The 23,553-nt window shown below is 41.9% G+C and overlaps 1 protein-coding gene across 5 annotated transcripts in view; it reads right to left on the bottom strand.

The window, feature by feature from the left end:
• The window catches only part of ipo11 (importin 11), a 699,237-nt gene that overhangs the window by 556,692 nt on the left and 118,992 nt on the right, over window positions 1-23,553 (bottom strand). For all 5 annotated transcript variants that reach the window (XM_041187080.1, XM_041187063.1, XM_041187071.1 and 2 more), the window contains one exon: window positions 7,744-7,873. In XM_041187080.1, coding sequence (XP_041043014.1) covers window positions 7,744-7,873 — 130 coding nt within the window. The remainder of the gene's footprint in view (window positions 1-7,743; window positions 7,874-23,553) is intronic.

The raw sequence follows: 23,553 nt of genomic DNA on the forward strand, positions 1-23,553 counted from the left end.
TCTACAGGTACTTAAAAAGGAAAAGTAAAGTGAGCGTTGGTCCTCTAGAGAGTGACAGTGGGGAAATAATAGCAGATAATAAGAAATGGCGAAATAAATGAACAAATATTTTGCTTCTGTGTTCAACAACACAATACAAAAATATTCCAGTAATAGCTGCAAATCAGAAGGTGATCAGGAGAAAGAAACTTGTTGAAATTGAAATCACTAGGGAAATGATACTGAGCAAATTGATGGAGCTGCGGGCTGGCAAGTCTTTGGGGCCCAATAGGCTCCATCCTAGAGTTTTAAAAGAGCGAGCTAATGAGGTAGCTGGTATTAATTTCCCAAAATTCACTAGCTTCTGGAAAGGTTCCACCAGATTGGAAAGTAGCAAATACAACCCCTCTATTCAATGGGGGTGGGGGGGGGGCGATACAAAACAGGAAACTATAGGCCAGTTAGCTTGACGCCTGTCATGGGAAAGTTATTAGAATCGATCATTAAGGAGGTTATAGCTGGGCACTTAGAAGAGCGCAAGGCAATCGGGAAGAGTCAACTTGGTTTTGTGAAAGGGAAATCATGTTTAACCAATAAATTGGAGTTTTTTGAAGGAGTAACATGCACAATGGATAAAGGGGAGCCTGTAGATGTACTGTACTTGGTATTCCAGAAAGCATTTGATAAGGTGCCATATCAAAGATTATTATGGAAAATAATAATAATGGTGCGGGGGGTAACATATTATCATGGACAGAAGGTTGGTTGGCTGGCAGAAAGCAGAGTGTGCGCATAAATGGGTCTTTTTCAGATTATCAAGATGTGACGAGAGGAGTCCCACAGGGGTCTGTACTGGGGCCTCAACTTTTAACGATTTACATCAATGACTTAGATGAGGGGAGTGAGGGCATGGTAGCTAAATTTGCAGGTGACAGAAAGATAGGTAGGAAACTATGTTGTGAAGAGGACACGAGAAGGTTGCAGATGGATATGGATACGTTGTGTGAGTGGGCAAAGATCTAGCAAATGGAGTTTAATGTGGGAAAGTGTAAAGTTGTTCATGAATGTAGGGGGAAGGGTGCAGCTGACAGCAGGGGGCAGGGGGGGCCGGGCCAGACAGAGTGGGTGTCCTTGATCAGTCACAAAATGTGCTTTGTTCAGTGTGAAACTGTGTAAATAGAGGAAGGGCAAGCTGTTAATCTGATTAAAGAAAATGTCTCACCAAAATAGGGTGCTATACCTTTTGCGTAAATAGTTGATCGGTGAATTTCAATGTAATCACGACACGTGTTAGACTTAATTAAATTAAACTGAATCTCCAGAAATGTATAAGACCCTCGGTGGAACTCATGCATGATCTGAGGGGGGTACGAATAAACTGAGTAAAAGAACTTGAGTCTCGTCTGATAATTGAATGCGAGGATGGTGACAACTCACACTTCACTATGGCAGGAAGAACAAAAAAGCAGCGGCGTATTACTTAAATGGAGAACAACTGCATAATTCTAAGATGCAGAGGGTTCTAGATATTCCGGTACATGAGTCACAAAAAGTTAGTATGCAAGTACAGTAAGTATTTAAGAAGGCTAATGGAATGCTATCTTTATTACGAGAGGAATTGAACATAAAAGTAAGGATGCTATGCTTCAGTTATACAGGGCATTGGTGAGGCCGTACCTCAAATACTGTGTGCAGTTTTGGTCTCCTTATTTAAGGAAGGATGTAAATGCATTAGAGGTGGTTCAAAGGAGGTTTACTAGATTGATACCTGAAATGAGTGGGCTGTCGTATGAGGAAAGGTTGGACAGATTAGGCTTGTTTCCACTGGAGTTTAGAAGAGTGAGGGGTGATTTGATTAAAGTATACAATATCCTGAATGGCCTTGACAAGGTAGATGTCAAAAGGATATTTCCTCTTGTGGGTGAGTCCAGAACTAGGGAGCACTGTTTTAAAATTAGGGGTCACCCTTTTAGGGCAGAGATGAGGAGAAATTTTTTCTCAAAGGGTTGTGGGACTTTGGAACACACTGCCTCAAAGTGGTGGGGGCAGGGTCACTGAATATTTTTAAGGCAGAGGTAGGTTGATTCCCTTGCCTAACAAAAATCTAAGGTTATCAGGGGTAGATGGGAACCTGGAAATCTAAACACAAGATCAGCCATGATCTTACTGAATGGCAGAGAAGGCTCGAGGGACCGAATGATCGACACCTGTTCCTACTTCTTATGTTCTTATGTTCATCAACAGTGCTATCAAGCCGCACTTGCTTAGCAATTAACCTGCTCACGGACGCTCAGTTTGGGTTCAGCCAGGGTCACTCAGCTTCTGACTTCATTATGGCCTTGGTTCAAACATGGACAAAAGAGCTGAACTCAATAGGAGAAGTGGGAGTGACTGCCCTTGACATCAAGGGAGCATTTGACCTAGTGTGCCATCAAGGAGCCCTAGCAAAACTGCAGTCAATGGGAATCGAGAGTAAACTTGTCACTGTTGGAATCATACCTACACAAAGGAGGGTGGCTGTGGTTGTCTGAGGTCAATCATCTAAGCTCAAGGACATTACTGCAGGTGTTCCTCAGGGTAAAGACCTAAGCCCAACCATCTTCAATCACTAAAACGGAAAATGCTGGAAAAGCTGAACAGGTCCAGCAACATCTGTGGAGAGAAAAACAGAGTTAACATTTCGAATCTGTATGACTCTTCTTCAGAGCTCTGAAGAGTCATACGGACTCGAAACGTTAACTCTGTTTCACTCACCACAGATGCTGCTGGACCGGAGTTTTTCCAGCATTTTCTGTTTTGTTTCAGATTTCCAGCATCTGCAGTATTTTGCTTTTATCCAACTATCTTCAGCTGTTTCATCAAAGAGCTTCCTTCTATCATAAGGTCTGAAGTGGGGATATGTTTAGCATCATTCGCGACTCCTCAGATACTGAAGCAGTCTGTGTCCATTTGCAGCAAGACCTGAATAATATTCAGGCTTGGGCTGAGAAGTGACAAGTAACATTTGCGCCACACAAGTGGCAGGCAATGACCATTTCCAAACAGACAGAATCTAACCATGCCCATGACATTCAATGGCATTACCATTGCTGAATCCCCCACTAAAAACATCCTGGGGATTACCATTGATCAGAAACTGAATTGGACTAGCCTCATAAATACTGTGGCTGCAAGGCCAGGTCAGAGGCTAGGAATCCTGTGGCAAGTAACTCACCTCCTGACTCCCCAAAGCTGTCCACCACCTACAAGGCACAAGTCAGGAGTGTGATGGAATACTATCCACTTGCCTGGATGACTGCAACTCCAACAATACTCAAGGAACTTGACACCATCCAGGACAAAGCAGCCCGCTTGATTGGCACCTCTTCCACAAACATTCACTCCCTCCACCACCAATGAACAGTGGTAGCAGTGAGTGCCATCGACAAGGTGCACTGTTTTAAAATTAGGGGTCACCCTAAGGTTTCGGGGTTAGATGGGAAACTCACCAAGGCTCCTTAGACAGCACCCATGACCACACCATGAAGGACAAAATCAGCAGATACATGGGAGCACCACCACCTGGAAATTCCCCTCAAAGCAACTCACCATCCTGACTTGGAAATATATCGCTATACCTTCATTGTCACTGGGTCAAAATCCTGGAACTCCCTCCTTATCAGCACTGTGGGTGTACCCACAATACAGGGGCTGCAGCAGTTCAAGAAGGCAGCCCACCACCACCTTCTCAAGGGCAATTAAGGATGGACAATGAATCTAGCCTAGCCAGGGATGTCCATATCCCATAAATGCATAAAGAAAAATTAAAATCTGTTCAGTGGTTTTAGCTACATGAATTTTAATTATTTTCTTGCTATTTGCAGCTCAGAATTATTACTTGTAAATTTATTGTTGCAATATATTCTGGATACTATAGGTCCAAAGAAGCAATATGAAAACTACACCCTGGAAGATTCATTTCCCTCTCTGGAACAGAATTATTCTATACCAAGTGGACAATGAGAGCACCGTGGCTGAGCTACAACATGCCCAATGTACAATGAATTCAAGACCATTAAAGATCGCAAATGGTAAACAGAGGTACAGTGACTGATGCTCAAGATGTCGTACTAGTTACTGCTGTCTAGTTAGAGCTATCACCATTGTCATTAACTAGACTAAACTAACTTCCTATTACATTGCACTTTGAATGTAGACGAAACGCCCAAAGATTCTTAACGAAAACAAAAATACCTGGAAAAACTCAGCAGGTCTGGCAGTATTGGTGGAGAAGAGCAAAGTTGACGTTTCGAGTTCCCATGACCCTTCAACAGAACTAAGTAAAAATAGGAAAGGAGTGAAATATAAGCTGATTTTGGGGGGGGGGGGGGTGTTGTTGTTGGTACAAGCAAGCAGTGATAGGAGGAGATAACCAAAAGATGTCACAGACAAAAGAACAAAGAGGTGTTGAAGGTGGTGATATTATCTAAAAGAATGTGCTAATTAAGAGTGGAGAGCAGGACAAGCAAGGTAGCTCAAGTGGGGTGGGGTGAAATAAACTATGGGTGGAATACATTTAAAAATAATGGAAATAGGTGGGAAAAGAAAAATCTATACTCATTATTGGAAAAAACAAAAAGGACAAAAACAGAAAACCAATATCCATTACAAGCCTACCGACTCCTACAGCTACCTCGACTACAGCTCCTCACACCCCGCTTCCTGTAAGGACTCCATCTCATTCTCTCAGTTCCTTCGCCACCGTCGCATCTGTTCTGATGATGCTACCTTCAAAAACAGTTCCTCTAACATGTCCTCCTTCTTCCTTAACCGAGGTTTTCTACCCAAGGTAGTTGACAGGGCGCTCAACCGTGTCCGGCCCATCTCCAGTGCATCCACCCTCACGCCTTCTCCTCCCTCCCAGAAACATGATAGGGTCCGCCTTGTCCTCACTTATCACCCCACCAGCCTCCACATTCAAAGAATCAGCCTCTGCCATTTCTGCATGATGCCACCACCAAACACAACTTCCCTTCACCCCCCCGACAACATTCCATAGGGATCGTTCCCTCCCGTGACACCCTAGTCCACTCCTCCATCACCCCCTACTCCTCAACCTCTTCCTACAGCACCTCCCCATGCAAACGCAGAATATGCAACAACTGCCCCTTCACTTCCTCTCTCCTCACCGTCCAAGGGCCCAAACACTCCTTTCAAATGAAGCAGCATTTCACTTGCACTTCCCTCAACTTAGTTTACTGCATTCGTTGCTCCCAATGCAGTTTCCTCTACATTGGAGAGACCAATTGCAGACTGGATGACCGCTTTGCAGAACACCTTCGATCTGTCCGCAAGAATTACCCAGACCTCCCTTTCGCTTGCCATTTTAACACACCGCCCTGCTCTCTTGCCCACATGTCTGTCCTTGGCTTGCTGCGTTGTTCCAGTGAAGCTCAAAGCAAACTGGAGGAACAGCACCTCATCTTCCGACTAGGCACTTTACAGCCTTCCGGACTGAATATTGAGTTCAACAATTTTAGACCTTGAACTCCCTCCTCCATCCCCACCCCCTTTCCGTTTCTTCCCCCCCTTTTTGTTTTTTCCAATAATTGATATAGATTTTTCTTTTCCCACCTATTTCCATTATTTTTAAATGTATTCCACCCACCATTTATTTCACCCCACCCCCACTAGAGCTACCTTGCTTGTCCTGTTCTCCACTCTTAATTAGCACATTCTTTTAGATAATATCACCACCTTCAACACTTCTTTGTTCTTTTGTCTGTGACATCTTTTGGTTATCTCCTCCTATCACTGCTTGCTTGTCCCAACAACACCCCCCCACCCCCCAAACCAGCTTATATTTCACCCCTTTCCTATTTTTACTTAGTTCTGTTGAAGGGTCATGAGGACTCGAAACGTCAACTTTGCTCTTCTCCACCGATGCTGCCAGACCTGCTGAGATTTTCCAGGTATTTCTGTTTTTGCTTTGGATTTCCAGCATCCACAGTTTTTTGCTTTTAGCCCAAAGATTCTTCACAGGTGGTATGGAAGTTAAGCCTTTACAAACGGGTTAAGAGAAGTGACCATAGGTTTGGTTAAATAGATCATTGAGGCGACTTTTAAAGGTAACAAAGGAGAAGTTCCTTAGTTTACAGAGGAAGTTCCAAATAATAGGGTCCTGGTGGTTAAAGAAGGGCATGTGCAGTCAAAGAACAGAGGACAGGGTTGAAAACACTAAGCAGATTAAAGTTTTAGATGTAAAGTGGGATAATGCAGTACAGATTAAGATATGGATTTTAAATTCTTCGCAGTGGGGGAAAAAAATTAGCCAGAGTAGGTTCGCATTAGTTAGCAAGGACAGTGGTGATACAACAGTAGGTCTTAGTGTGGAAAAGGATGCGTGGCAAAACATTCGATAATTTAGCATTGATGGAGTGTGTCATTTGATCCATTTCTCTAATACACTGAAAAGCCAGCAACAGGATTACTGAAGACAACTTTAGTAATGGATGAGATATGGAGCTTGATGTTAAGCTCTGATTCGAACTGAATGCTAAAACAGTATTTCAGCTTAACTCTACCTAAGGGAGCAGCCAGAAAGGGGGATGGAATCAATGACAAAGGCACATGTTCAAAAACAATGGCTTTGTTCTTGTGTTTCACTGGAGGAAAATTTTACACTCATCCACAGTAAAGGCCAACAAGCCAAGTCTGGCTGCACAGACTGGCCATGAGGCAGGTACTGCAAAGGTAGAGTTGGGTGGCAAATATTACATGGAAGTTTACCATATGTCTGATGTCATCACAGAAGGAAAGCATAAAGGTTAGAAATGTGAGCATGCCAAAGATGAGGTTCTTGGAAAACTCATTATTATAGCAGCCCAAAGAGGTTTTGGCTATTTTTAGATACTTCAGTCAGTCTTCCAGGGAATGGGGGGCATGCAGAAGCTGCAAATGCGGAGCAGAATTTCTTCTTTCGGTTTACTACACCTATCACACATAATTCTCTACTGTAAATTAATGAGAATATTGTGCAGCATACTCAAGTTCCAGCCGAGGTTATGTTATCGAGGCTCTGGAGTGGGGCTTTAAATGCCTTACTCAGAGGTGGAAATGCCACAACTGAGCCTAATGTGATGGCCTGAAGCAGAAACAAAAATAAAATTTGGGCAGATGCTGGAGATATGAAATTAAAAAAACAGAAAATGTCAGAAATACTTAGCAGATCAGGTAGTTTATGTTTTGGAATACTGATTCTCTCTCCACAGATGCTACTCTGATGAGTATTTCAGGCATTTTTTTTGCCTAAAGCTAAAATCCTGATTCAAATTTAGTTTTACATTAGCAAGTGATTGTTGCTTTATCCAGAATGGCAAGAAATAACACTAAATAAAACATCAAATTTCCATACGCAATCTTGAACCTGAAGGCAGTTCGCTTTATCAGTTGGTCAGTTGTATTAAATACTTTATAAATTCTGTACTGAGATTGTTATTCAGGTAAATACTCTAGGATAGTGAATTATGGTGGTATATTCCTATAAAATGAATTTTCACAAACATTGCAACTGCATATGACTCCACGATTGCAGAGATCTAAAACAGTTCATGCAATATCAATTGATCAGTCTAAAGTTCAAGACGACCTGTTTAAATGCTCGGAAAAAATTAGTCTGTCAACGGAAAATGAAACAAATTGATGTAATTCAATTAAAGCTGACATCTTATAGTAACTATGATATAGCCAAATTTATTATTTCAAGATTTTTATAACAAAAAATACCTTTCAGCGAAAGCGAAGTTCTTTCTAGTGAATGGATGGCACCTGTATCCCCTGTATAGATCTGCTGTAAAAAAGTGTCAGTATGATGATTCCAGAGGGAACAGGCAAAATTGTAGATTCCTGATGCCAACTGCAATAGACAAAATAAAATTGTGTTATCGTTTACCACCATATTTCGTGGATATTAGAATAACACGATGATCATAAAAAATTACTGTATTTGTTGAAGTTTACATGTCTAGGTTTAATTGCAGAGCTGCATACAGGAGCTGCTTTTGACATTTCGCATGTACATCCATAGTATTCCCAGCTCATGTACCAACAGTTGCTCTTTTCAGTCTTCAATTTTCTTCATTTCTACCCTGCATGCTTTTATTTTTATGTCTCCTTTCACTAAAAAGATCCCAAATCTGAACAATTGTGCACATAACAATAACAGATCATAGGGTATAGGAACATAAGAGCAGGAATTGGCCATTTGGCCCTTCGAGCCTGTTCCATGATTCTCTAAGATTTTGGCTGATCTGGTTGTGGTTTCAGCTCCACTTTCCTGTCTGTTTCCACTAGACCTCGACTCCCTTGCCTAACAAAAATCTGTCTAACTCAGCCTTGAATAAATTTAAAGATGCAGCCTCCACTACATTTTAGGCAAGAGAATTCCACACACCAACAATCCTTTGCTAGAAAAAAATTCTCATCTGTCTTAAAAGGAAGTCCTTTTATTTGTAAACAATGTCCCCTAGTACCAAGTCTCCCCCAAAAGAGGTTCGGTATCCGTCCTATCAAGTCCACTCAAGATCTTATAAGTCTCAATAAGATCACCTCTCATTCTTCTAAACTCCAATGGGTACAGACCAAACCTTCTTCATAAGTCCTTCATCCCAGGAATGAGTCTACTGAACCTCCTCTGAACTGCTTCTAAGCAATTATATCTTTTTTAAAATGAGACCAAAAATTGTACACAGTATTCCAGATGTGGTCTCACCAAAGTCCTGTGTAGCTGCAGTAAAACTTCCCTACTTTTATATTCCATTCCTCTTGCAATAAATGCCAATATTCCATCTACCTCCCTAATCACTTGCTGTACCTGTACACTAAGTTGACGTGATTTATGTGCCAGGACACCAAGATCCCTCTGTACCGAGTTCTGCAATCTTTCTCCATTTAAATAGTATACTGCTTTTGTATTCTTCCTGCCAAAGTGAACAAGTTCACACATATCCATATTATACTCAATTATGTGGAAGCTAAAAGAGCGCGGGGAGAGCAGCGGAGACACAGGATAAAAGAGGGCGAGGAGAGCGGCGGAGACACAGGATAAAAGAGCACGAGAACAGCGGAGACACAGGATAAAAAAACGCGAGGAGAGCGGCAGAGACACAGGATGAAGGTGAACAAGGAGAGCGGTGGAGACACAGGATACAAGAGCGCGAGGAGAGCAGCGGAGACACAGGATAAAACTGAAAAAAAAAAGCTGTGACCTGATTAGTTAGTAGGAAATCTGCACCAAATTTGAAAAAACACTGCAAAGCTAATTAATAAATTAATTAACTAAGTAGAGATGACTGGGCAGGTGATGTGCTGTAGCTGTATGATGTGGGAGCTGGCAGATCCCATTGCGAGCCGCAGTGACCGTATCTGCAGCAAGTGTTGGTTGCTGGAGGAACTCCGGCTCAGAATTGATGAGCTGGAGCCTGAGCTCCGGACGCTGTGGCACATCTGGGAGGGGGAGAGTTACCTGGACGCTTTGTTTCAGGCGGCGGTCACACCCGGTAGAGTAAGTACCTCAAATTCGGTCAGTGGTCAGGGTCAGCAGTGCGTGACTGCAAGTGAGGCAGGTAGAGGGATCCTGTGTTCAGGAACAGAGGAGCCTCAGCTCTTGACCTTGTGCAACAGGTACGAGGTACTTGCTCCCTGTGTGGATGAGGAACAGGGCTGCAGGGAGGATGAGCCAGCTGACCGTAGCACTGTGGCACAGGACGCCATTCAAGAGGGGAGAGCAAAAAGACAAGTGGTAGTTGTAGGGGATTCTATAATTAGGGGAATTGATAGCATGCTTTGTAAGCAGGATTGAGAGTCCCGCATGGTATGTTGCCTGCCCGGTGCCAAGGTGAGGGACATCCCTGACCGGCTTGAAAGGATATTAGAGAGGGAGGGGGAGGATCCAGTTGTTGTGGTCCACATCGGGACAAATAACAAACATAAGACTAGGAAAGAGGACCTGTTTGGGGATTATCAGGAACTAGGAACTAAATTAAAGTACAGTACGTCAAGGGTTATAATCTCCGGATTACTACCCGAGCCACGTGCAAATTGGAAAGGGACATAAACACGTGGCTAAAGGAGTGGTGCAGGAAAGAGGGGTTCCATTTCGTGGGGCACTGGCATCAGTATTGGAACAGGAGGGATCTGTACCGTTGGGGCAGTCTCCACCTGAACCGATCTGGGAGAAATGTTCTAGTGAAAAGGGTAAATAGAGTGGTCAACAGGACTTTAAACTAGAAAGTGGGGGGGAAGGGAAGAGAAAAACTCCAAGAAGTGTGACTAATCGGAAACAAAGCAGCAGGTTAGAATTGGGGGAGGGGGGGATTCAACTTCATGGAAAATTATGAAAAAACTGAAAAGAAAGGAGAGCTCAGGAGAGGCTATTAAAGTCTCCAGAACACAAAATAGGACAGAGTGTTTGGAAAGGGCTAGGAATCTAACTTCAAGCACATCAGACAAAGGAACAACAATGAGAAGGGGAACAGGAAATACAGGACTGAAGGTGTTGTATCTGAATGCACACAGTATACGAAATAAGGTAAATGAGTTGGTGGGCAGATTGAAATTGGCCGGTATGATGTGGTGGGCATTATGGAGACATGGCGGCAAGGGGATCAGGACTGGGAGTTAAACATCCAAGGATATACATCCTATCAAAAAGATAGGCAGGTTGACAGAGGTAGTGGGGTTGCTTTGTTAGAAAGAAATGAAATTAAATCGATAGCAAGAAACAATGTAGGGTCAGATGATGTAGAATCTGTGTGGGTAGAGTTAAGGAACCGCAAAGGTAAAAAAATTACAATGGGAGTTATGTACAGGCCTCTGAACAGTTGTCAGGATGTGGGGCACAAGATACACCAGGAGATAGAAAAGGTGTGTAGGAAAGGCAAGGTTACAGTGATCATAGGGGATTTCAATATGCAGGTAAACTGGGAAAATCAGGTTGGTAGTGGATCCCAAGAAAAGGAATTTGTGGAATGTCTACGAGATGGCTTTTTGCAGCAGCTTGTGGTGGAGCCCACTAGGAAATAGGCCATTCTAGATTTAGTGATGTGTAATGAGGCAGATTTGATAAGGGAGCTTAAGGTGAAGGAACCCTTAGGAGGAAGTGACCATAATATGATAGAATTTACCCTGCAATTTAAGAGGAAAAAGCTGGAATTAGATGTAACGGTATTACAGTTGAATAAAGGCAACTACAATGAGAGAGGAGCTGGCCAGAATTGACTGGGAGATGAGCCTAGCAGGAAAGACAGTGGAACAGCAATGGCAGGAGTTTCTGGGTGTAATGTGGGAGATACAGCAAAAATTCACCCCTAGGAAGAAGAAGCATACTAAAGGGAGGACGAGGCAACAATGGCTGACAAGGGAAATCAGGGACAGCATAAAAGCTAAAGAAAAAGCATACAATGTGGTGAACAGCAGTGGGAAACCAGGCGATTAGAAAGCCTACAAAGACCAACAGAGGACAACTAAAAAAGAAGTAAGGAGGGAGAAGATTAAATATGAGGGTAAACTGGCCAGTAATATAAAAGAAGATTGCAAGAGTTTTTTTTAGACATATAAAGGGTAAGAGAGAGGCAAAAGTGGACATTGGGCCGCTGGAAAATGACGCTGGAGAAGTAGTAGTGGGGAACAAAGAAATGGCGGAGGAACTGAATAGGTACTTTGCATCAGTCTTCACGGAGGAAGACACGAGTAACATCCCCAAAGTTCAAGAGAGTCGGGGGGCAGAGGTGAGTATGGTGGCCATTACCAAGGAGAAGGTGCTAGGAAAACTGATAGGTCTGAAGGTGGATAAATCACCTGGACCAGATGGATTACACCCCAGAGTTCTGAAGGAGATAGCTGAAGAGATAGTGGAGGCATTAGTGGTGATCTTTCAGGAATCACTCGGGTCAGGGAGGTTCCCAGAGGACTTGAAAATCGCTAACGTAAATCGCCTGTTTAAGAAAGGAGTGAGACAAAAGACGGGAAATTACAGGCCGATTAGCCTGACCTCGGTCGTTGGTAAGACCTTAGAATCCATTATTAAGGATGAGATTTCAGAATACTTGGAAGTGCATAGTAAAATAGAGCAAAGTCAGCATGGTTTCATCAAGGGGAGGTCATGCCTGACAAATCTGTTAGAATTCTTTGAGGAGGTAACAAGTAGGTTAGACAAAGGAGAGCCAATGGATGTTATCTACTTGGACTTCCAGAAGGCCTTTGACAAGGTGCTGCACAGGAGGCTGCTCAGTAAGATAAGAGCTCATGGTGTTACAGGCAAGGTACTAGCATGGATAGAAGATTGGCTGTCTGGCAGGAGGCAGAGAGTGGGGATGGCGGCCAGTGACTAGTGGAGTTCCGCAAGGGTTGGTATTGGGACCACAACTTTTCACTTTATACATTAATGATCTAGATGAAGGAACTGAGGGCATTCTGGCTAAGTCTGCAGATGATACAGAGATAGATGGAGGGACAGGTATTATTGAGGAGGCGGGGAGGCTGCAGAAGGGTTTAGACAGGTTAGGAGAATGGGCAAAGAAGTGGCAGATGGAATACAATGTGGGGAAGTGTGGGGACATGCACTTTGGTTGGAAGAATAGAGGCATAGGCTATTTTCTAAATGGGGAGAGAATTCAGAAATCTGGATTGCAAAGGGACTTGGGAGTCCTAGTCCAGGATTCTCTTGCAGGTTGAGTCGGTAGTTAGAAAGGCAAATGCACTGTTGGCATTTATTTCGAGAGGACTAGAATATAAAAGCAGGGATGTGCTGCTGAGGCTTTATAAGGCTCTGGTCAGACCACATTTAGAATACTGGGAGCAATTTTGGGCACCGTATATCAGGAAGGATGTTCTGGCCCTGGAGAGGGTCCAGAGAAGGTTCACGAGAATGATCCCAGGAATGAAAGGCTTAACATATGAGGAACATTTTGAGGACTTTGGGTCTATACTCGATGGAGTTTAGAAAGATATGGGGGGATCTGATTGAAACTTACAGAATACTGAAAGGCCTGGATAGAGTGGACGTGGGGAAGATGTTTTCATTAGTAGGAGAGACTAGGATGAGGGCACAGCCTCAGAGTAAAAGGATGACCTTTTAGAACAGAGATGAGGAGAAAGTTCTTTAGCCAGAGAGTGGTGAATCTATGGAATTCATTGCCACAGAAGGCTGTGGAGGCCAGGCCATTGAGTGCATTTAAGACCGAGATAGATAGGTTCTTGATTGGTAAGGAGATCAAAGGTTACGGGGAGAAGGCGGGAGAATGGGGTTGAGAAACTTATCAGCCATGATTGAGTGGTGGAGCAGACCTGATGGGCCGAATGGCCTAATTTCTGCTCCTATGTCTTATGGTCTAAGATATCCAACATCAAAAATCTCCATCAGACCACTAGATTAACCGTATCAAGCCACAAACTGTGGCTCAAACAAAGCAGGCTAAAGTAAAAACAACAGATTTTGGTAAGGAGAACACTCTGGAACAAATATTTAAAAACATCAAATCCTAATTAAGGTGCCCACTCAGCTCCCCAAAGTGTGGTTTATTGTCCTGCTCCTTGCCTTATAAAGCTGAATTCTCCAGTCAATAGATGAAACTGAAAAGCTAGTTATCAAATCACCAAAACTTTATAAACTGCATCCAAGTAATAAAGGATAAATGTAAATTTGGTGTCAAGTAAATTTAGATCATTTATCACAAAGGAGTTCTTTATACAAAGAATGACCAATGTTTGGAATAAGTTGCAAGTCATAGTACTAGAGTGTAGAGGTTTTCAAACACAGTTGGATGCCGCAGTTGGAATACTGGAGATTTGGGGCTTGGGGAGACTGAAATGTCTTTTACATACAGATCATATGGCCCATCAGAACTTGCACTGCCATTCAATATGATCATTACTGATCTTGGACTTTAACTCCATTATCCCACCGACTATCCATATCCCTTAATTCTGAGAGGTCAAAAATCTGTCCATCCCAGCCTTAAATAGTCTCAATGATGGAGCATCCACAATCCTCTGGGGTAGAGAACACCAAAGATTCACAACCCTTTTTGAGTTAAGTAATTTCTCCTCATCTCAGTACAAATGATTGGTCCCTTATCCTGAGACTGCACCCCCATGCTTTAGATTCCCCGACCAATGGAAGCAATCTCTCAGCGTCCACCCTATCAAGCCCCTTTAGAATTTTATAGGTTTCAATTAAATCATTTCTCATTCTTCTAAACTCCAAAGAACATAAGCCCAGTTTACACACCCTCTCATCATAGGACAACCCCCTCATCCCAGGGACCAACTTTATGAACCTTCACTGTCCCACCTCCAATGCGAATATATCCTTTTTAAATGTGGAGACCAAACCTGCACACAGTACTTCAGATGTGGTCTCACCAAAACCCTGTACAATTGTAGCAAGGCTTATTTATTCTTGTACTCCAATCCCCTTCCAATAAAGGCCAACATGCCATTTGTCTTCTGAACTGCTTGCTGCACCTGCGTGCTATCTTCCTGCTTTCCTTGTACAAGCACACCCAAGTCTCTTTGAACATCAACAATTGTGAATAACTGCACATTTCCCTTTACTATGCCCCATCTGTCATCTCGTTGCCTACTCACTTAACCTGTCTATAATGTTAGGATTCCAGCTGAAGTTACCCCTGGACAAGCCTGATCCCAGAGTGGAACCCAGCCGTATAGATCCTAACTTTCATTTATTTCTTTAGATACGTGGGGAGTAGCAACAGAACAGGAGTAATCTGATTAACTTTTAACAAAAGAATAAAACTTTATTAAACAAGGAAAGATTAACTATATTACAATGCTCCTTCACCCACTAAACCTTTCCAGATATATACAGATTTGTAAGGATAACACAAGTCACAATGCCCCTACCATTTCCTCATTCCCCATGATAATTTCTCCTGTCTCTGCTTTTGAGGGTCCAATGTTTACTCTGGCTACTCTCTTCCTTTTTATATACTTTCACATTTTCCTCTCCTTTTATTTTTCTTACATTCTCCGTCCAGAAAGTTTATAATACAAACTCATTAGTAATTCACAGCGTTAGTTTTGAACCCATGTCTTGCTCTACAATGACCATTTTCTTTATGAACACTGGAGCATTTGCTTTAGCAAGCAACAAATGCAACAGAGGTTGGAAAATGAAGCAGTTCCAAAAGTAACGCAGGTGCCAACATACAGAATATTGATCCTTAATCTCACATTAAACAGAATGATTCCCACAAATCAAAAATAAAGGAAAAAGACAGCAATGAGAAATGAGTATTCACCCCATCAGAAGTGTAGCGCTTACGGTACTACGCTAACTATTCAATGGTGATGAGTTCAAATTACACCAAGGAAAGTTGTGAATATGAATTCAATTAATCTGGTAATGTGTGGGCTAGCATCAAAACAAAAGCATAAAACTGAATTGTTGTAACATTTCAACTTGTTCATGTCCATCAGGGAGGAGAACCTGCTACCTTTACCTGTGTGTGATTACCCATGTAACATTATTGACTCCTGGCACCCTCTGAAAAGCCCTAGCAAGATACTCGGTTACAAAAACAACTGCTATCAGGGCAACTAGATCTGGGCAAAAAATTGAATTTTGCACACAGTATACAGATCCTGAGAAAACGTTTAAAAGGCTCATACTTCTGGTAAATTAACTCTTTATTCACAGCAAGTAATCACATTCTGAAATGTTTTCATCTCAGCTAGCTTTCATGGTAGATTATTGCAAACAGTTATCACATTTTTAGTCATTATGTTCTAAACTTATTTTTCACAATTCAGTTTATGATCTCTGGCTGTCTTGCCATATTTTGAAGCATTAATCTGGGTTTAACCCATCTTCAAAATTTGATATTTCATTTAACTCAGTGACTTCCCATTTATGATCTAGACTTTAAAACTTTGCTTTCCTTACTTTTGGTCAATGCTGTTACTTTGCTACAAATGTAAATAGGCCTTTTGTGACATGGTGACCAAGATGGAACACAATGTTGTAAGTGTGGTCTGATCAGTGACATAGTATAACCACTGCGAACGTGTTCTATTACATTGACTATACATTTGCTTTGCCTAGGGTGTCCTGTAATGTGCCTACTATAATTTAAGATTCTTTTCTGAGTTTTGCTGTGCTAACCTAATTTTATTCCATGCATATGTTCCACATTTTTTTAATCCATGCTTTTTGCGCATATGTATATAAAACATATTATATATTTTTTATATATTTAACATTTATCCTTTCTCTAAGTTCATTCTTAAGATGTGAATGTTGCTAGCAAGGCATGCATTTAATGCCCTTCCATAACTGTCTGAGAAGGTATTGACAATCCATTTTCTTGAACTGCTGCAGTCCATGTGATGCAAGCACAGCCACAGTGCTACTCGGGAGTGAGTTTCAAGTTTTCATCCAGCAACAGAGAAGGAACAGCAATATATTTCCAACTCAGTATGGTCTGTAGTTTGGAGGGGAACTTGTGGTGGTGGTGTTCGATGCATCTGCTGTCCTTGTTCTTCTAGGTGATAGAGGTCGTGGGTTTGGAAGGCATTGTTGAAGACGGCTTGGTGAATTGCTGCAGCACATATTGTAGATGGTACACACTGCTACCACTATGTGTCAGTGGTGGAGGGAGTGTATGCTTACGGTGGTGGATGGAGCGAGGATTAAGGTTGAGGGTGCTTTTTCTTGCATGTTGTCAAGCTTGAGTGTTGTTGCTGCTACACGCATCACATTCATGATTTGTGTACTGTGGATGATGGGCAGCTATGTTCAAAAGCTATCGATCTCAGAAGAAATGAAGAAAATGGTCAAGAGAAAAGAGATGAACGTAGGCGAATACTAAAAATTAGAAAACTAAACAATGAACTAAGAGAGACTGACCAGACAGGAGAGTGTTTGTGGAGAGAGCAATGTTGAGAACTGGAGTAACTAAAAAAAAACAGGAACAGGCACTATGAGAAAATAAAGGAACTGACTGGAGGAAGGAGAGGTGAGCAAATGCAAAGAGAAATTGACATTGGAGATAGTATGACAGTTACAGATCCTAAAGTAAAGAATGGTGAAAAGAGTACATCGAAGACCTATACAACAAAGATGACAAGCCAACAGAACTAGAATCAGAGAAAGGAGAAGACAGGGTGATGTAGAACCTAATCTTCTGGGGTGTGAAATATTTAAAACTATAAAAGAACTGAAGCCAGGAAAAGTAGGATGTGGTGGAATCCCTGCAAAAATAATAAAGGGACTTGAAGAGAAGGCAACAAGAAAATTGACTAACTTGTGTCAGAAAATGTTCACCAATGGAGAATGGCCGCTAGACTTTTTGAGGAGCACAATGGTCCATTGGAGAAGGCAGCAAATACCGTAAAATATGAAAAGCATCACACCATTATCTTAGATGCACATGTCATCAAAGTTATGTTAAAGATCCTAGCAAATAGATTGGAAGCCTAAGCAAGTCATTACATCAGCTGTCATCACTGTTGTTTTAGGAAAAGTTATAGAACTAGAGAGGCTACAGCAGTGACAAGGGAGTTTAGCGAAAGAAGCACAGAATACCAGCAAAAAGTGGACATCTGCTTTTTCATAAAGTTTATGAAAAAAGCTTTTGGCTGAGTGAACGGGCAAAATCTGTTGAAAGTGCTGTTGGCAGAGTTGACTGGAGAGGTAAAAGAATGATTGTAACTTTGCACATGGGACAGACTGCTATAATCAGGATCATATTCAGTGAAACTGAATCTGGTGCAATCAGGTACCAGGTGAGACAAGATTGTTTACTATCACAATTGCTCTTTAACGTCTATGCAGAAGCCATGATAAAAGCAGCAATAGATGAAATACAGAAAGGTATCAAAGAGAAGGTCAATTGGTAAAGGTACTGAGATTTGCAGGCAATCAGGTCCTAGTGGCCAACACAGCGGAAGGTCTACCGATACTAATAAATACTAACCAATGTAGTGGTGAAAGCTTAGGGAATAAAAATTTATGTAAAAAAAAGACAAAGTTATGGAGATTTGAAGAAGTAATTGTGGGAAACCAGAGGTCAAGGCAAATGGTCAACAGTAGGAACAAGTATCACAATTTAAGTACCTGGGAAGCATCTCGTCAGAAGGTGGTTACTGCCATGAAGAAATCAGAGCTAAAATAGCAATGGCAAAGCATGCATTCTCCAAACAAAGAATTGCTCAGCATAAGAATGAGTAGAGATTTTAAAAGAACTTTCAAGACTGTGATTTGGAGTGTCTTGTAGTACGGGGTTGAAAACAGTCAGTGGACATCCAAAAATTAGAAAGTTGTGAAATGTGGTTCTGGAGAAGGATGGGGAGGTCAGTTAGAGAGAACATAAGAGTAATTAAAAAGTTCTCAGGATGGAGGAGGAGGAAAGATCGTGGATCCTTGGATGCTGAAAGGATATTTCCCTATGTGGGAGAGAGTAAAACTAGGGGACAGTTTAAAAATAAGGGGTCTCCCCCATTTAAGATGGGATGAGAAGAAATTTTTTTCTTTCAGAGCGTTGTGAATCTTTGGCACTCTCTTACCCAGAGATCAGTGGAGGCAGGGTCACTGAATATTTTTAAACCAGAGTTAGATAGATTTTTGATTAACAAGGAAGTTGAGGGTTGTCAGGAGTAGGCGGGAATGTGCAGTTGAGGCCACAATCAGATCAGTCATGATCTTATTGAATGGCGGAGCAGGCACAAGGAGCTGAATCGCCTACCTCTGCTCCTAATTTGTATGTTCATATTGTTTGTGAATATCATCAAGAAAAGGCTACAAGGTTGGATTGGCCATATCCCAAAGCATGAGAACTTGCTGAAGAGATGACTTCAGATTAGAGGTATGTAGAACAAGAGGGAAAAAGAGAATGATGATGATAGTCAATCTGAAATTGCAAATGGGAGGTTCTTGTGAGCAACAAAACCACAAGGCTTGGAAAAATGAGCAGGTGACCTACCCAACCACACACAGATGGTGGACCGGCTTTGGGAAGTCAGGAGTGAATTATTCATTGCAAAATTTCCAGCCTGTGACCTGTTCTTGTAACCACAGTATTTATGTGGCTGGTCATGTTACATTTCTGGTCAATGGCAATCCTTGCATGTTGATGGTGGGGGATTCAGTGCCATGGATGTCAAGGCAAGATGGTTAGATTCTCTCTTGTTGCGCAAGATCATTGCCTGGCACTTGTGAGATGCAAATGTTACTTGCCACTCATCAGTGCAAGCCCAGGTCTTGCTGCATGCAGGCACAGATTGCTTCACTGTCTGACAAACTGCAAATGGTACTGAACACCGTACACTGAATGAACATCGCCTTATGTTGGTGGGAAGGTCTTTGCTTAAATGTCTACCCAATTGCACAATTACAGATCTTTTGCAGCATCCCATCTCCATGACTGATCATCTGCAAAGTTCAGTAGCTTAGATTTGATTTTAGCATCACTGGCATTGTAGATTACAGAAAGTCAAATGCCAACCTCTTGAAATTTTCTCTCTTCACACACTCTCACAATCCAAAGGTTGGCATTACAGTTCACAGTACTCTATATAGTCTCTAATATATACTGGCATATATTATAATATATACTAGTATAATATATTCTAATAGTACTCTATTTTCCTTCATACCAGTTGTTTAGTCAATGTCATGCTCAGTTCTAGATTACTGTGGTTTTTATTGTGAAATGTAAGCTTACATGTCAAATTTTATCAAATGCTTTCTAGAAACCTAAACTGTATCATATGGAATGCCACTATCTACCAAGACCCTCAAAGAAGTAAACTAAGTTTGCCAGGTAAGACAATGTTCTTAATCCATGCCTTTTTATTAAGCTACGCTAGAGGTATTTCCTCCTGCATACATTCAGAAAAGATTTCTTCCCTGTTCTAAGCTAATCTTGTCTGTGTCAGTTTACCATGCTTTTAAAATATCAGTGCTACATTTTTCAATTTTTAATATTGTTTTTTATTGCACAATAAACAATATTTTATATATAGGATTAATATTTGTAATAATTTGTCATGGTAGTTCAAAATTTGTGTATTGGGGACATAAAAGGTGATAAATCTAGACAGCAGAGTAAACTCAAGCTAAGTACAACAGGGCTGTTGTTGATAAGCGAATAAAATTGGCCAAATAATGAGCAAATGGGGAAGATTACATCATAAATTATACAGCCTGGAGCAAGATGTTATTTGACTTCTTGTACACCAGACATTGGAAGCATGCACTAGAATGTCTCAACTGTTTTCTGTGGACATTATTTGCCTGCACTGGGATCTTTACAAAGCATAAACATCCTCCTACTAAGTTGCATTGGCAAAGTTCCCCAACATGTCTCAGTAAACTGCTCTGAAGCATAACAATGCACCTTCTTTCATATAACGATGCACACATGCTATAATGAAATTTAATTATTTCAATTATAGCATGCTTTTTTTTGCTTCATCATCATCTTTGAAGGTGGGCACCCGGTGCGGAAGGGGGTCGGGAAGGAGGAGGACCTCCTCGTGAACCTGCTCCTGGGCCTGGCCAAGTTGGCCATTAACAGGTCCAGGCAGCGGGCGATCGACGGGGGAGTCCCGCCCGATTGTTTGTCCCTCTTCCGCGGCTACGTTCGCTGCCGGATGTCCCTGGAGAAGGAGCACGCGGTGTCTGCTGGCACTCTCGAGGCCTTCCGTGCTCGGTGGGCACCGCGGGGACTGGGGTGTTTTGTTGACCCCTTTAATCACATTTTGATTTAAAGTTTGTAAGTTTCCTTTAAACTTTGTTCTTGGTTTTACAGCTGACCTGAATTAGGGGCTGTGCCTGATTTATCCCAATTTTGTTGATTTGGTTTTCATTTAAAAGATTATCATCTTTGAAGGGGAGCTTGGCCTAAATAGCCAAGTGGTTATGGTACTGGGTTTGTAACCCCCAGATCAAGAGTTCAAATCTCACAATGGCAAACTATGAAACAATGTAACTTCATCTGAAACAGATGGAAACAGGTTTACTCAAAAGAGTATCATCTTTGAAGGGAAGCAAGTTACTTATTACCACTTGCTAATCAACAAATTATTGTAGTTAAGGCCAGGTAAGATATTGGAAAAACAATATCATCCAGCATAGATTACCAGGCAACATGAAAGTGAATTTGGGGGAGGCAGTGAGGTAGTGGTGATGTCACTGGACTAGTAATGCACAGGCCCAGGAACGATCCTGCAAGTACTCTTTATCAACATCCGGCAGTTTGTGCCAAAATTAGAAGAGCTGTCCAGCAGACTAGTCAGGCAACATGCTGACACAGTCATACTCACTGAAACATACTTTACAATGTTCCAGACATCACCATCACCATCCCTGGGGTAGGTCCTGTCCCACCCACCAGGACAGACCTAGCAGAGGTGGCAGCACCGTGGTATACAATCAGGAAGGAGCTGCCCTGGGAGTCCTCAACATTGATTCCAGGCCACATGAAGTCTCATGGCATCAGGTCAAACATGGGCAAGGAAACCTCCTGCTGATTACCACCTACCATCCTCCTCAGCTGATGAATCAGTGCTCCTCCATGTCGAACACAAACTGGAAGAGGCGCTGAGGCTGGCAAGGGCACAGAATGTACTCTGGGTCAGGGATTTCAATCACCAACAATGGCTCGGAGGCACCGTTACTGACCAAGCTGGCCAAGTCCTAAAGGCTATAGTTGGTAGACTGGGACTGCAGCAGGCGGAGAGGGAACCAAGAGGGGAAAACCTACTTGACCTCAGCCTCACCAATCTATTTGTCGCAGATGCATCTGCTCATGACAGTACTGGTAGGAGTGATCACCTCAACCCAAGCTTCCTCTGAAACTGAAATGTTTCATATTCTCTCTTTCTCTTAAAGGCACTGAATCATGCTGGGGTACAGATGTGCAGATGCCGCAAGTCTTCAGTACCTCGCCCACTGGTGTTCTTCACACAAGCTAAGGCATGGATTCTTAGCAAAATAAATATCAGAGCTGGGTTCAATCCCTCACCAAACATCCATATCGGAGTTCACAGATAGCATTTAGGAATGAGAACATTGCTTTTCAAAGCCTACATAATTTCATACTGCAGGTAGGATTTCAGGATGTAGAATATTGAGACAACACCTAAAATACTGTGTGCAGTTTTGGTCTCCATACACAAAGGATGTACTTGCATTGGAGGCGATTCACTAGATTGGTCCCTGGATGAGAGGGCAGTCCTACAATGAGATGCTGTATTTCCAAAATTCATACCGATGTGCCACATAAAAGTTTCGCAGAAAAGACAAGGGATCAGGCAGTTGGGGATAATAGTTGTGAGCATGGATAGAAGATAGGTTAAAAAACAGAAAGCATAGAGGGTAAATGGAGCTTTTTCAAGTTAGCAAACTATAAGTAATGGAGTGCCACAAAGGCCAGTCCTCAACTATTTATAGTTGGAACTAAAAGCTGCCAAGTCCCCAGGTCCTGATGGACTTCATCCTAGGGTTTTAAAAGAAGTAGCTGCTGAGGTAGTAGATGCATTGGTTTTAATTTTCCAAAAATGGAAAGGTCAAATCAGATTGGAAAATAGCAAATATAACTCCTATATTCAAAATAGGAGGGAGACAGAAAGGAGGAAACCAAGGGACAGTTAGCTGAGCATCAGTCATAGGAAAAATCCTGGAATCTATTAAGGAAGTTATAGCAGGGATGAGCAGTGTGGAAAAAGGGGAACCTGTGGATGTGATTTACTTGGATTTACAGAAGGCATTTGATGAGGTATCACATCAAAGGTTACTACACACAATAACAGCTCATGGTGTAGGAGGTAACATATTATCATGGACAGAGGATTGGTTAGCTAACAGAAATCAGGGAATAGGGATAAATCGGTCATTTTTGCTTTGGCGTGAAACTCGTAAATGTTGATGTTCAGAAGGGCTTAGGTATACTCATACAAGGAATGCAGAAAGTCAGCTTGCAGGTACACCAAGCAATTAAGAAGGCAATGGCACGTTAGCTTTAACTGGAGTACAGGAATAAATGAATCTTTCCACAAATTGTATAGGGCTTCAGTGAGACTACACCTGGACTAGTGTGTGCAGTTTTGGCCTCCATATTTAAGGAAATATATACTTTTATTGGAGGCAATACAGCAAAGGTTCACTAGATTGGACCCTGAGATGAGAGTATTGTCCTCTGATAAGAGGCTGAATAAAAACAAATTAACTGGTCAATTATCCCACCACCGTTTCTGGCATCTTTGAATAAATAGATTGGCAGCTATATTTGCCTACAAATAACTGAAATAAATGCCTTGGAAAATTCTATGGCTGTGAAAAGCAACATATAAATATAAGTTCTGTCTTTCATAGTGTAACACAAACAGACAGCTAGCTTTCTATTTCTCTTTCAGAACATGATATTCTAACATTTTTTTTAGAAGCAATTTATTGCGTACTAATGTAGTTCCATTAAGTTTTCAACAGATAGGAAAGTCCATTCATCTGTGACATGACACTTCAAGCAAAAGGATATTAAAAATATGAAATTTATATCTTTTCTGACAGCAAGT

This window comes from Carcharodon carcharias, chromosome 1, assembly GCF_017639515.1.
Source record: "Carcharodon carcharias isolate sCarCar2 chromosome 1, sCarCar2.pri, whole genome shotgun sequence".
Classification (NCBI taxonomy): Eukaryota; Metazoa; Chordata; class Chondrichthyes; order Lamniformes; family Lamnidae; genus Carcharodon; species Carcharodon carcharias.